The 15,307-nt window shown below is 44.7% G+C and overlaps 1 protein-coding gene across 1 annotated transcript; it reads left to right on the top strand.

Moving 5' to 3' along the window:
• Positions 1 to 7,908: 7,908 nt before the first annotated feature.
• LOC139460383 (uncharacterized) lies at positions 7,909 to 9,130 on the top strand (the record flags this gene model as incomplete). Its single annotated transcript, XM_071241876.1, has 2 exons — positions 7,909 to 7,962; positions 9,080 to 9,130. Coding segments are annotated over 2 exons (105 nt in total), but the record flags the coding sequence as incomplete, so codon positions are not given.
• Between the last annotated feature and the right edge of the window lie 6,177 nt (positions 9,131 to 15,307).

The raw sequence follows: 15,307 nt of genomic DNA, 5'->3' as shown, positions 1-15,307 counted from the left end.
GGCTACACCCCATCTCCAGTATGTACAGTAACTTTGATCAGCGACCGAGCTAATTGTAAAGGGTACACCCCATCTCCAGTATGTACAGTAACTTTGATCAGAGACCGAGCTAATTGTGAAGGGTACACCCCATCTCCAGTATGTACAGTTACTTTGATCAGCGACCGAGCTAATTGTAAAGGGTACACCCCATCTCCAGTATGTACAGTAACTTTGATCAGAGACCGAGCTAATTTTGAAGGGTACACCCCATCTCCAGTATGTACAGTAACTTTGATCAGCGACCTAGCTAATTTTGAAGGGTACACCTCACCTCAAGTATGTTCAGTAACTTTGATCAGCGACCTAGCTAATTTTGAAGGGTACACCTCGTCTTCTGTTTGTTCAGTAACTTTGATCAGCGACCGAGCTAATTGTGAAGGGTACACCTCGTCTTCTGTATGTTCAGTAACTTTGATCAGCGACCGAGCTAATTTTGAAGGGTACACCTCGTCTTCTGTATGTTCAGTAACTTTGATCAGCGACCGAGCTAATTTTGAAGGGTACACCTCGTCTTCTGTATGTTCAGTAACTTTGATCAGCGACCGAGCTAATTTTGAAGGGTACACCTCGTCTTCTGTATGTTCAATAACTTTGATCAGCGACCGAGCTAATTTTGAAGGGTACACCCCGTCTCCTGTATGTACAGAAACTTTGATCAGCGACAGAGCATATTTTGAAGGGTACACCCTGTCTCAAGTATGTACAATAACTTTGATCAGTGACCGAGCTAATTTTGAGGGGTACACCCTGTCTCAAGCTTACAGTGTCGTAGTTTCTGCACTGTCCTGGGATCTTGAGGCCGTTCATCGCGTTCATTTGGTGTCATCACTATTTGATAAAGACGTAATACATTGTTTGTTTGTTTGTTGTTTAACGCTGCACTCAGCAATATTCCAGCTATATGACGGCGGTCTGTAAATAATCGCGTCTGGACCAGACAATCCGGTGATTGACACCATGAGCATCGATATACGCAATTGGGATACGATGACATGCATCAGTCAAATCAGCGAGCCTGACCATCCGATCCCGTTAGTCGCCTTTTACGATAAGCATAAGTCGATCAGTATCCATTACTACTTTGAATAGTAAATTTGTATTACTAATTAATTGTACTAACTCAAGGGGAATATCCGCCTTACGTCCTGAAATCTTTAAATATACGTTTAATCAGATTTAATCAGTGTCCAAGACCTTCTGGCAGTGGGTCGAGTCTTTCTGGGTTTATTTTACAAAATACATAATAGGTATCACTACTTTAAGGACAACAGACGTTGTCATGGAGATTGCGTCCGTGTGAGACACATGCATTACAACTGGTCTATTTGAGATTGACAAGTATTATAAGTAGACAGACGGTAACATCATTCCATATTTCAAAAGTAACGGACTTAAATGCTTAGACATGTCATTATCAATCATCAAAAAAAAGAAGAAGAAACGCACAGTAGTATGTAGTTCATTGAACCTGACTACACAAAAAAACCAATACATAAATGGGATATATGTTATTTGAAAATGTTGGTGGCCTGATATTTGACAAACGATGCGTCAAAACGCAGCCATTGTCGATTTGCAATGTCTTAAACGGCATTGTTTTTACACTTGTTCAAAAATGTCATGGAGGAAAACAGAAATTCAAAATGCACGTGCAAGTTATGGCATTCGTAACTCGTTGCAGTGGCTATACAAAGACAAGCATAAGCCAGTTCAGCACAACCTTTGGCCTTATTTGACATGAGTGAGTGAGTGAGCGAGTGAGTGAGTGAGTATGGTTTTACGCCGCTTATAGCAATATTCCAGCAATATCACGGCGGGGGACACCAGAAATGGGCTTCACACATTGTACCCGTGTCGGGAATCGAACCCGGGTCTTCTGCGTGACGAGCGAACGCTTTTATGTGACATAAGAATGAACAGTTTTCAATGCCTTTGTACAACGACAACATGTGACTATCGAGGTCCAAAATTTCATATTTGTATCTATGATATTAAATGAAATATATCGACTTTATTTGGTACAATAAATTTAGTACAAATCTACCTGTGCGTTTTATTTTTGAAGAGTGTTTGTCATCGTGCTAAAATTGGTCATTTTGCTTCAATATTTATATAAAAGTTAACTGAGTGAGTGAGGGAGTGAGTGAGTGAGTATTGTTTTACTCCACTTTTAACAATATTCCAGCAATATCACGGCGAGAGAGACCAGAAATGAGCTTCACACAATGTACCGATGTGGAGATTCGAACACGGGTCTTTGACGAGACGAGCGAACACTTTAACCACTGGGCTACCCGACAACCCCAAAGCATCATTTGCATAAGCATGGTCAGAATGATCCAGCTTTACGTGTCTCAGCCTGTCACAATGACATGCCGAACTTATTATATCAGTATTTTCATCAATTATTATTGAACGTCTGTGGACATCACTTGGTCAAGCTTCTTGATCCATCTTCTCGGCGCACGATCGCAAACTATCTTATCAAGCGGATAAGTGAACATGCAGTAAATTGGTGGCCGGAGTATATATACTTGCTAGCCCCGGGGGTACCTCACTGTCGAGAAATCCCCAATAAGTGAGTGAGTGAGTGAGTTTGGTTTTACGCCGCTTTTAGCAATATTCCAGCAATATCACGGCGGGGGACACCAGAAATGGGCTTCACACATTGTACCCATGTCGGGAATCGAACAGGGTCTTCGGCGTGACGAGCGAACGCTTTAACCGCTTATTACGTCGAATACGGTAGTTTTTTTGCGACGGTAGTTTAGATAAAGTTTACATATGGCCTTCTGGTGCAGAGGTCTCGAAGTCTATGATATACAAGCGCAAAAATGAATGATATATGCTTTGTTATATATAGGTTACAGCCAACGCATGTCGTCGCTCATACTTAAAGAATTGTTGGAAGGTGTGGGGGCACGGGTGGCCCAGAATCGCTGTGCAGAGTTGCGTCCCTTGGGCCCTCCAGAAACCTATGATTGTGGGTTCGAATCCCGGTTCGCCCCGATTATGTTTCTAGGTTTGTCAGCACCATACCCGTGCTCGTGGGTTTCACCGAAGTGGTAAACGTCTTAGACCTGCATCACTTCGGGCTTTCCTCCCACATTAAGCTGACACGCCGCGATATAACTGGAATATTGTTAAAAGCGGCGTTAAACCCAACTCACTCACTCACTGCTAGAAGATGTGCCGGGCGACCTCTGCTTGTCATACTAGATCAGAAGGTCAGATTCGGTGACTTGACGGATTGAAAGTCATCGTCCCCGGACGTCGTGGATCGTTGCTCACAATATCAATCACTGGATTATCTGGTCCAGATTCGATTATTTACAATCATGTAAAATTAACCTGCAATATTGCTGAGAGCGGCATGAAACAGCAAACATAAAACTAACGGTGCACACTTGTTAATTACCAAGTGACCGACCATCAAAATTAAATATTCTATTTTCGACTTTTGTCTGAGACAGAATATTGTTTTGGTCCCTGCTCAAGACAAGGTTTTTGGTGTGAAAAATACTTTCTTATCTTATCTTATCATTTTGTGTGTGTAAAACCTGGATTTTATTGAATGTATCTCCCCAAAAATATTGTTTTCGGCTCCCTGTTGACTGGGTATCTGTGATTGTTCTCTGTTAGAGCCCGTATGCAGGGTAGTGAGTTGGAGACTTGCTCTGCGTTTTAAAAATGTGCATTTAATCGAACCCGGGTTTTGCTTATTGGCGGTGGGGTGGACCGCCTGTGAATGTATAGAGAGGTTGTTATCCGCTCCCTTAGTCTGAAACAGCTATATCAAACACAACCCATGCAAGTCTGTAATATTTGGCAAGTCTAGAGTACTGCAATATCTGAAAATTAAGAGATTCTCTGGGCTCCATTTCATTATATTTTTATGACTGTAAATTAAAAAACTGTCTTTGTCTTTAAAAAATGTTCATATCGGAGACTAGATGTCAGGCTTCAGCTCCCTGCAACCAGGTGTCGATGGTTGAAGGGATGTTCTGTCTGATAGCATCTCGGGTGTCGCTAACGAGTTGCAATATTTCTTAACGCTCGTACTTTAGAGAATCGGAATGGGTCACTTTTCCAGAGTTTCCGTGAATTGTCACTGATTTCACGCACCAGAGCCTCCACACTCAGCTGTTTCATCCGAGGTAACATGACTGGGAAGACGAAGGCCACGCGTGGACAGTCATTAAGTTCAGTTCAGTGAGGTGAAATGGGGTTTGACGTCGCGTTCAAGGATACATCCACGTACATAGCGACGTGCATGCCCGTGTGTGTGTGTGGCTGCTTGTACTAGTCCCAACTAATACCGATTTATAGTGTTAGCCAATGAGTTAACATGCCGCAGTTTAACATGAATACCCCCCTCAGACACAGTATACTGACTCCGAGTCGACCAGCTCTTGTTTTAGCCCCTAAATGCCGAGCGCAAGGCAGGGTAACAACAAGTACCACCTTTGAACGTCTTTTGGTATGACGAGGACGGGGATCGAACCCCGGACCTTCCGCTCTCCGGGCTGATGCTCTGCCACTAGACCACGGAGACGGTCATAACAAGCCGTAAATGTATTTCATTGTATGTTCTTGACCAGGGCAAAATACTAAGTGGGTTGTATTATCTTTACGGACTTGTCGGAGGCGATCACAAGTTCAGTGAGTCATGTTGACCAAACTGCAGCTGTCCTTTGTATTCCTCTTGAGGACCATCACCTGTTGCTGTTTCATCCAGCGCTTCTCCTTAGTCACGTGTCGTTGCCAGGCATGGGTCAAATAGAAACATCAAATACCATTTTAATACCACTAAAAGACTTGTCTCGGTTGTCGAAGCTCTTAGTGATGATACCAGATGTTAGTGATCATATCGTGTGGCATCCATCACAACCACACGCAAAAGTGTTCAGAGTCACCTGGTAAGCACGGGGTATATGGTGCAATACAATCGACAATTATTCGACCATAAATCTCTTAGAAAGGTGAGGTGAGGTGACATGGGGTTTAACGTCGCGTCCAAGAATATTGCACTTATATAGCGACGTGCATGCACGTGTGTGTGTGTGTGTGTGGCTGCTTGTACTTGTCCCAACTGATGCCGATTTATAGTGCAAGCTCACTGAGATACCATGCCGCAGTTTAACATGAATACCCCACTCAGACACAGTATACTGACTCCGAGCCGACCAGTCCTTGTTTTGGCCCCTTAATGCCGAGCGCCAGACAGGGTAACAACAAGTACCATCTTTCAACATCTTTTGGTATGACGCGGTCGGATATCGGACCCCGGACCTTCCGCTCTCCGGGCGGACGCTCTACTATTAGACCACGGAGGCGGTCTCTTAGAAAGCTTCACAGAGGCTTCGTATGCTGTAACTCTGCTCAAACAACCACTGAGAAGGCTCCGTATGACGCAAACACCTGGGTTGACATATTTCTGCAGATATCTTGCTTATTAAGAATAAGAGCTCGTGAGAGCTACATGTCACCGGTCAGACATATTCGCGTTATGGCATCATCCAACAAAGTAAGTGGAGTACATATCGGGTCGTGAAAATATCTGGCTTCTTGAATAATGGCAATACAGCAGATCCGGTCAGTCAATACTAGGACTTGAAGTTACACAGGTTATAGTTATACAAGTTATACAAGCAACACACTATAAACAGATGCTTATGTCTTCTTTTCGCACACACAGAGACACACACAACTACACACACACAACTACACACACAACTACACACACAACTACACACACACACACACACACACACACAACCCCCCCCCCCCCCCTCACCCCCCCCCCCCCCCCCCCCCCCCCACACACACACACACAAACACACATACACACACAGACACACTCACACACACAAAGACTGACTAAATGAGGTTGTACGCCGCATTTAGCAATTTTCCAGCAATATCACGGCTGGGCACACCAGAATTGGGCTTCACACATTGTACCCATGTCGCGAATCGAACCAGGGTTTTCGGCGTGACGAGCGAACGCTTTAACCACTAGGCTACCCGACCGCCCCATCCCCCGAAATAAACAACAACAAAAAACAACAACAAAAAACAACAACAACAAAAAACACAAGGTTAAAAGAGGATCGTGGGTATTCATATAAACTGCCGCCGTGATATTGCTGGAATATTGCTAAAAGCCTCGTAAAACCAAACATATTCATTCATTCATATTAACTGCCGGGCAAAACTGCCAGTATGTAAAACACAACAATCCGTATCCAATGCATCACCATCGAATACCCCTTTCTTGTTTAATTCATTTTTAGCCACCATCAAACATGGGTGTATTCGTTATTTGCCCGACAGTTCATCGTTCACTGACTGCGATGTTTCTTGCTGACCTTGCGAGACTAAACAAATGACTTAATGATTTCGATTAATGGTTTCATTTTGAGTATTAAAAAAATATTGTTCGATATTTGCGACAACACTGTCAATGTAAATGTACCTCCATAACGGAAAGGAAGCAAAAATAATTACTGACCGTCATTGCTATGAGGCTGAAAGAAACCTCCATTATTACAGGGACAATGTGAGGGAAAGGTAGTGTCTTATTATACACCAAGCAAAGCGAAGCCCACTCTGATGTTGTCTTTGTGTCTCTTGCCATTGTACCCCATTCGTTCGCTCCCTAGGGTGCCATCAGTGTCAGGTCAATACGAGGGGCTTGCACGCAAGTATCCTACCTTCAAACGAGGGACTCTCAAAACATACACAGGGGTCCCTTTGTTGTGATGGATGAGGGTTTATGATATTGTATTCTGATAGGCAGTGTCGTGTGGCTCGGTCAGAAGGTTCACAATGGTTACATGTGACTTGATATGAGTATTATAGAATGTACATCATTTGTGCATTTGGAAGAATATGTACAATGACACTTTTGAAAATAAAAGGTCAAGCTTCAGTAAATAATGAGAAAAGACCTATTCAGCGTATGTTGTGGATTCAGGTCGGAACTATCTCTCTTACCTATAACACACCCTGCCTATGTACACAGCCAATTAACGTGCATCCCAAGCTACACACAACCTGCCTTCATACATCTCTCCCTACATAAGCGATCGACCTAGCGATACTACAGGCCCGAAAAGATCCGGGGTAGAATAGGTCTTCAGCAACCCATGCCTGCCGTAAAAGGCAACTGTGCTTGTCGTAAGACACGACTAACGGGATCGGGTGGTCAGGTCTTCTGACTTGGTTGATGCATGTCATCATATTCCAATTGCGTGAATCGATGCTCATGATGTCAATCACTGGATTGTCTAGTTTAGACTCGATTATTTACAGACAGCCGTTACATAGTTGGATTATTGCTGAGTGCAGCATTAAACAACAACAACATACACCTACCTACCTATATACACCTACCTACCTACATACTCCCACATACCTACAAACACCCACCTACCTATATACTCCCACCTACCTATATACTCCCACCTACCTATATACTCCCACCTACCTACATACACACCTACCTACATACTCCCACCTACCTACATACTCCTACCTACCTACATACTCCTACCTACCTACATACTCCTACCTACCTACATACTCCTACCTACCTACATACTCCCACCTACCTACAAACACCCACCTACCTACATACTCCTACCTACCTACATACTCCCACCTACCTACAAACACCCACCTACCTATATACTCCCACCTACCTACATACTCCCACCTACCTACATACTCCAACCTACCTACATACTCCCACCTACCTACAAACACCCACCTACCTACATACTCCAACCTACCTACATACTCCAACCTACCTACATACTCCAACCTACCTACATACTCCCACCTACCTACATACTCCCACCTACCTACAAACACCCACCTACCTATATACTCCCACCTACCTACAAACACCCACCTACCTATATACTCCCACCTACCTACATACATACACCTACCTACATACTCCAACCTACCTACATACATACACACCTACCTACATACATACACACCTACCTACATACTCCAACCTACCTACAAACACCCACCTACCTATATACTCCCACCTACCTACATACATACACCTACCTACATACTCCAACCTACCTACATACATACACACCTACCTACATACATACACACCTACCTACATACTCCAACCTACCTACAAACACCCACCTACCTATATACTCCCACCTACCTACATACATACACCTACCTACATACTCCAACCTACCTACATACATACACACCTACCTACATACATACACACCTACCTACATACGCCAACCTACCTACATACACCCACCTACCTATATACTCCCACCTACCTACATACTCCCACCTACCTACATACACCCACCTACCTACATACTCCCACCTACCTACATACTCCTACCTACCTACATACATACACCTACCTACATACTCCAACCTACCTACATACATACACACCTACCTACATACATACACACCTACCTACATACTCCCACCTATCTATATACTCCCACCTATCTACATACTCCCACCTACCTACATACACCCACCTACCTACATACTCCCACCTACCTACATACCCCCACCTACCTACATACACCCACCTACCTACATACACCCACCTACCTACATACACCCACCTACCTACATACACCCACCTACCTACATACACCCACCTACCTACATACTCCCACCTACCTACATACTCCCACCTACCTACATACTCCCACCTACCTACATACTCCCACCTACCTACATACTCCCACCTACCTACATACACCCACCTACCTACATACTCCCACCTACCTACATACTCCCACCTACCTACATACTCCCACCTACCTACATACACCCACCTACCTACATACTCCCACCTACCTACATACTCCCACCTACCTACATACTCCCACCTACCTACATACACCCACCTACCTACATACACCCACCTACCTACAAACACCCACCTACCTACATACACCCACCTACCTACATACACCCACCTACCTACATACTCCCACCTACCTACATACACCCACCTACCTACATACACCCACCTACCTACAAACACCCACCTACCTACATACACCCACCTACCTACATACACCCACCTACCTACATACTCCCACCTACCTACATACTCCCACCTACCTACATACACCCACCTACCTACATACACCCACCTACCTACAAACACCCACCTACCTACATACACCCACCTACCTACATACACCCACCTACCTACATACTCCCACCTACCTACATACTCCCACCTACCTACATACACCCACCTACCTACATACACCCACCTACCTACATACACACCTACCTACATACTCCCACCTACCTACATACTCCCACCTACCTACCTACATACACCTACCTACCTACATACACCTACCTACCAACATACACACCTACCTACATACACACACCTACCTACATACTCCCACCTAACTACATACACACCTACCTACATACTCCCACCTACCTACATACTCCCACCTACCTACATACACCCACCTACCTACATACACACCTACCTACATACTCCCACCTACCTACATACTCCCACCTACCTACATACTCCCACCTACCTACAAACACCCACCTACCTACATACTCCCACCTATCTACATACACACCTACCTACATACTCCCACCTACCTACATACTCCCACCTACCTACCTACATACACCTACCTACCTACATACACCTACCTACCAACATACACACCTACCTACATACACCCACCTACCTACATACTCCCACCTACCTACATACACACCTACCTACATACTCCCACCTACCTACCTAGATACACCTACCTACCAACATACACACCTACCTACATACACCCACCTACCTACATACACCTATATACCTACATACACCTACCTACCTACATACACCCACCTACCTACATACACCTACCTACATACTCCCACCTACTTACATACACCCACCTACCTACATACACCCACCTACCTACATACACCCACCTACCTACATACACCCACCTACCTACATACTCACCTACCTACATACTCCCACCGACCTACATACACCCACCTACCTACATACACCCACCTACCTACATACACCCACCTACCTACATACTCCCACCTACCTACATACTCCCACCTACCTACATACACCCACCTACCTACATACACCCACCTACCTACATACTCACCTACCTACATACTCCCACCGACCTACATACACCCACCTACCTACATACACCCACCTACCTACATACACCCACCTACCTACATACACACCTACCTACATACTCCCACCTACCTACATACTCCCACCTACCTACATACTCCCACCTACCTACAAACACCCACCTACCTACATACTCCCACCTATCTACATACACACCTACCTACATACTCCCACCTACCTACATACTCCCACCTACCTACCTACATACACCTACCTACCTACATACACCTACCTACCAACATACACACCTACCTACATACACCCACCTACCTACATACTCCCACCTACCTACATACACACCTACCTACATACTCCCACCTACCTACCTACATACACCTACCTACCTACATACACCTACCTACCAACATACACACCTACCTACATACACCCACCTACCTACATACTCCCACCTACCTACATACACACCTACCTACATACTCCCACCTACCTACCTAGATACACCTACCTACCAACATACACACCTACCTACATACACCCACCTACCTACATACACCTATATACCTACATACACCTACCTACCTACATACACCCACCTACCTACATACACCTACCTACATACTCCCACCTACTTACATACACCCACCTACCTACATACACCCACCTACCTACATACACCCACCTACCTACATACACCCACCTACCTACATACTCACCTACCTACATACTCCCACCGACCTACATACACCCACCTACCTACATACACCCACCTACCTACATACACCCACCTACCTACATACACACCTACCTACATACTCCCACCTACCTACATACTCCCACCTACCTACATACACCCACCTACCTACATACACCCACCTACCTACATACTCACCTACCTACATACTCCCACCGACCTACATACACCCACCTACCTACATACACCCACCTACCTACATACACCCACCTACCTACATACACACCTACCTACATACTCCCACCTACCTACATACTCCCACCTACCTACATACTCCCACCTACCTACAAACACCCACCTACCTACATACTCCCACCTATCTACATACACACCTACCTACATACTCCCACCTACCTACATACTCCCACCTACCTACCTACATACACCTACCTACCTACATACACCTACCTACCAACATACACACCTACCTACATACACCCACCTACCTACATACTCCCACCTACCTACATACACACCTACCTACATACTCCCACCTACCTACATACTCCCACCTACCTACATACACACCTACCTACATACTCCCACCTACCTACATACTCCCACCTACCTATATACTCCCACCTACCTACATACTCACCTACCTACATACTCCCACCTACCTACATACTCCCACCTACCTACGTACACACCTACCTACATACCAACCTACCTACATGCACCCACCTACCTATATACACACCTACCTACATACTCCCACCTACCTACATACACACCTACCTACATACACACCTACCTACATACTCCCACCTACCTACATACTCCCACCTACCTACATACACCCACCTACCTACATACACACCTACCTACATACACCCACCTACCTACATACTCCCACCTACCTACGTACACACCTACCTACATACCAACCTACCTACATACACACCTACCTACATACTCCCACCTACCTACATACTCCCACCTACTTACATACACACCTACCTACATACACACCTACCTACATACTCCCACCTACCTACATACTCCCTGCTACCTACATACTCCCACCTACCTACATACTCCCACCTACTTACATACCAACCTACCTACATACACACCTACCTACATACTCCCACCTACCTACATACTCCCTGCTACCTACATACTCCCACCTACCTACATACTCCCACCTACCTACATACTCCCACCTACCTACATACACACCTACCTACATACTCCCACCTACCTACATACTCCCACCTACCTACATACACACCTACCTACATACACCTACCTACCTACATACACACCTACCTACATACTCCCACCTACCTACATACACACCTACCTACATACACCCACCTACCTACATACACACCTACCTACGTACTCCAACCTACCTTCATACACACACCTACCTACGTACTCCCACCTACCTACATACTCCCACCTACCTTCATACACACACCTACCTCCATACACACACCTACCTACGTACTCCAACCTACCTTCATACACACACCTATCTACGTACTCCCACCTACCTACATACTCCCACCTATCTACATACACCTACGTACCTACATACACAACTACCTACGTACTCCCACCTACCTACATACTCCCACCTATCTACATACACCTACGTACCTACATACACAGCTACCTACGTACTCCCACCTACCTATATACACACCTACCTACATACATACGCCCACCTATCTATATACACCCACCTACCTACATACTCCCACCTACCTACATACACACCTACCTACATACTCCCACCTACCTACATACTCCCACCTACCTACATACACACCTACCTACATACCCCCACCTACCTACATACACACCTACCTACATACTCCCACCTACCTACATACTCCCACCTACCTACATACTCCCACCTACCTACATACACACCTACCTACATACACACCTACCTACATACTCCCACCTACCTACATACTCCCACCTACGTACACCCACCTACCTACCTACAAACCTACCTACCTACACACCTACCTACATACACACCTACCTACCTGCAAACCTCCCTACGTATTTTCGCTCAATACAGTCAAGGATATGTGAAAAGCGTGATATGCCATCATGTTAATTTTTCCGCTTCCCAGCACGTAAGTAACATTGCGGCAACTAATGTTTCACTTGTAAAGAATATGTGACTCATGTGTGGCCCTCTTTATGTCGGAGTTGAAATTGAGAATAGAAGAATGTAATACCCAGTCAACATTAGTGCATCGTTGAACATGTATACATTTATAAAAAAAAAATCGCAATGAAATCTTAGCCAGTTCATATTAAATCCATACAAACAAGAATTACTTCGTTGAGAATATCTGTACTTCTAATAATAATACTGATCACATGGAAGCTGGAACCGTCATCTAAGAATAGGTAACCTCTGTAATCACAATGCTGTTGATTACGGAAGCGTAGTAGGGCCACGGTGAAATCTCCTACGTAGGACTTAGTATCTTCTACGTAGGACTTAGTATGGCCTTGAATAACTATCTCCTACGTAGGACTTACTATCTCCCACGTAGGACTTAGTATCTCCTACGTAGGACTTAGTATCTCCTACGTAGAACTTAGTATCTCCTACGTAGGACTTAGTATCTCCTACGTAGGACTTAGTATCTTCTACGTAGGACTTATAATCTCCTACGTAGGACTTAGTATCTCCTACGTAGGACTTATTATCTCCTACGTAGGACTTACTATCTCTCCTACGTAGGACTTAGTATGGACTAGAATAACTAAGTCCTACGTAGGAGATAGTACGAGGAGTCCTACGTAGGAGATACTAAGTCCTACGTAGGAGATACTTAGACAAAAAAGAATTTCACCGTGGCCCTACTACGCTTCGGTAGTTGAAGATGGATACCATTATTTGTATATATGTCACGTTAGGTTTAAATTATAAATATCTGAAACAAATACCCCTCCAGGTTATCAGGGAATATTTTATGCAAATTCTGGTAATTCAAGTACTGTTTTTAATTACATTATCAAGGATGCATTAGCAGTGCGTTCCTTGTACCACTAAGTGACACATTCATGAACGCTAGCTGTTCACACTCACATTAAATTTGAATAAGTGAGTGAGTTGGTTTTAACGCTGCTTTTAACAGGATTCCAATTATATCGCGGCGTGTCAGCTTAATGTGGGAGGAAAGCCCGAAGTAATGCAGGTCTCAGACGTTTACCACTTCGGTGAAACCCACGTATGGCGCTGACAAACCTAGAAACATAATCGGGGCGAATCGGGATTTGAACCCACAATCATAGGTTTCTGGCGTGCCCAAGGGACACAACTCTGCACTACGAATCGCGGCGCCCTAGACGACTGGGCCATCCGTGCCCCCTAAACTATTGGAAACAACCCTTTTGTACTGAATAAAATTGATTGGAAGTCGGATGACAGATAACGTGCACATATGAACATCATTTCCTTTGTCGAAAATAGACATGCTTCGTCTCGAACATTTCTCAGAGACAGAATTACAACAGTCACTTGTTGACGTCATCTTTGTCTGACCATCTCGTAATTTAAAGAAAATCGCAAAACCTTAATCAAACTTCAAGATGAATTTCATGACGTGATAAAACCAGCAAATCATTGACAATCAGCAAACATAAAGTTTTCCATGCCAACAAGGTTATAACGTTTAGGTCGTTTATCACCTTATATTAATCTGGCGAGATTAATCGCCAACACCCACATTGTGTTAATATATGTAAACAACAGCTATAGGTGTAGGTCTGTAAGTCAAAGGTTATTGGTACCAACTGGTCAGGTGTCTATGAGTGAGTGAGTGAGTGAGTGAGTGAGTGAATTAGTGAGTGAGTGGGTGAGGCAGTGAGTGAGGCAGTGAGTGAGTGAGGCGGTGAGGCAGTGAGGCAGTCAGTGAGGCAGTCAGTGAGGCAGTCAGTCAGTCTGTCAGTCAGCGTTTTGGCGAGTAGGTGATTGAGTGAATTAACAGAGTGATGGAGTGATGGAGTGGATGAATGCGTAGATGGGGCAGCTTGATGTTGCAGGTCTCAGACGTTTATCACATTGGTGAAACCCACGAGCACGGGTATGGTGGTGGCAAACCTGGAAAAAAGTCGGGGCTAATCGAGATTGTTTCCTGATAAATACAACTGCACATTTTAAACAGAAATTGTAATTAAACGTCTGAGACCTTCAACACTTCAGGCTCTGTTCTCACAACAAGCTGACGCGACGTCAAAGATTGTTCAACCTTACCACAGTTTCGAATATTTATGGACCGCCTCCGTGGTCTAGCGGTAGAGCGTCCGCCCGGTGAGCGGAAGGTCATACCAAAAGACGTTAAAAG

Source organism: Haliotis cracherodii, unplaced genomic scaffold, assembly GCF_022045235.1.
Source record: "Haliotis cracherodii isolate W230 unplaced genomic scaffold, xgHalCrac1.p SCAF_14, whole genome shotgun sequence".
Classification (NCBI taxonomy): Eukaryota; Metazoa; Mollusca; class Gastropoda; order Lepetellida; family Haliotidae; genus Haliotis; species Haliotis cracherodii.
This window is presented reverse-complemented; position numbering and strand designations above follow the sequence as displayed.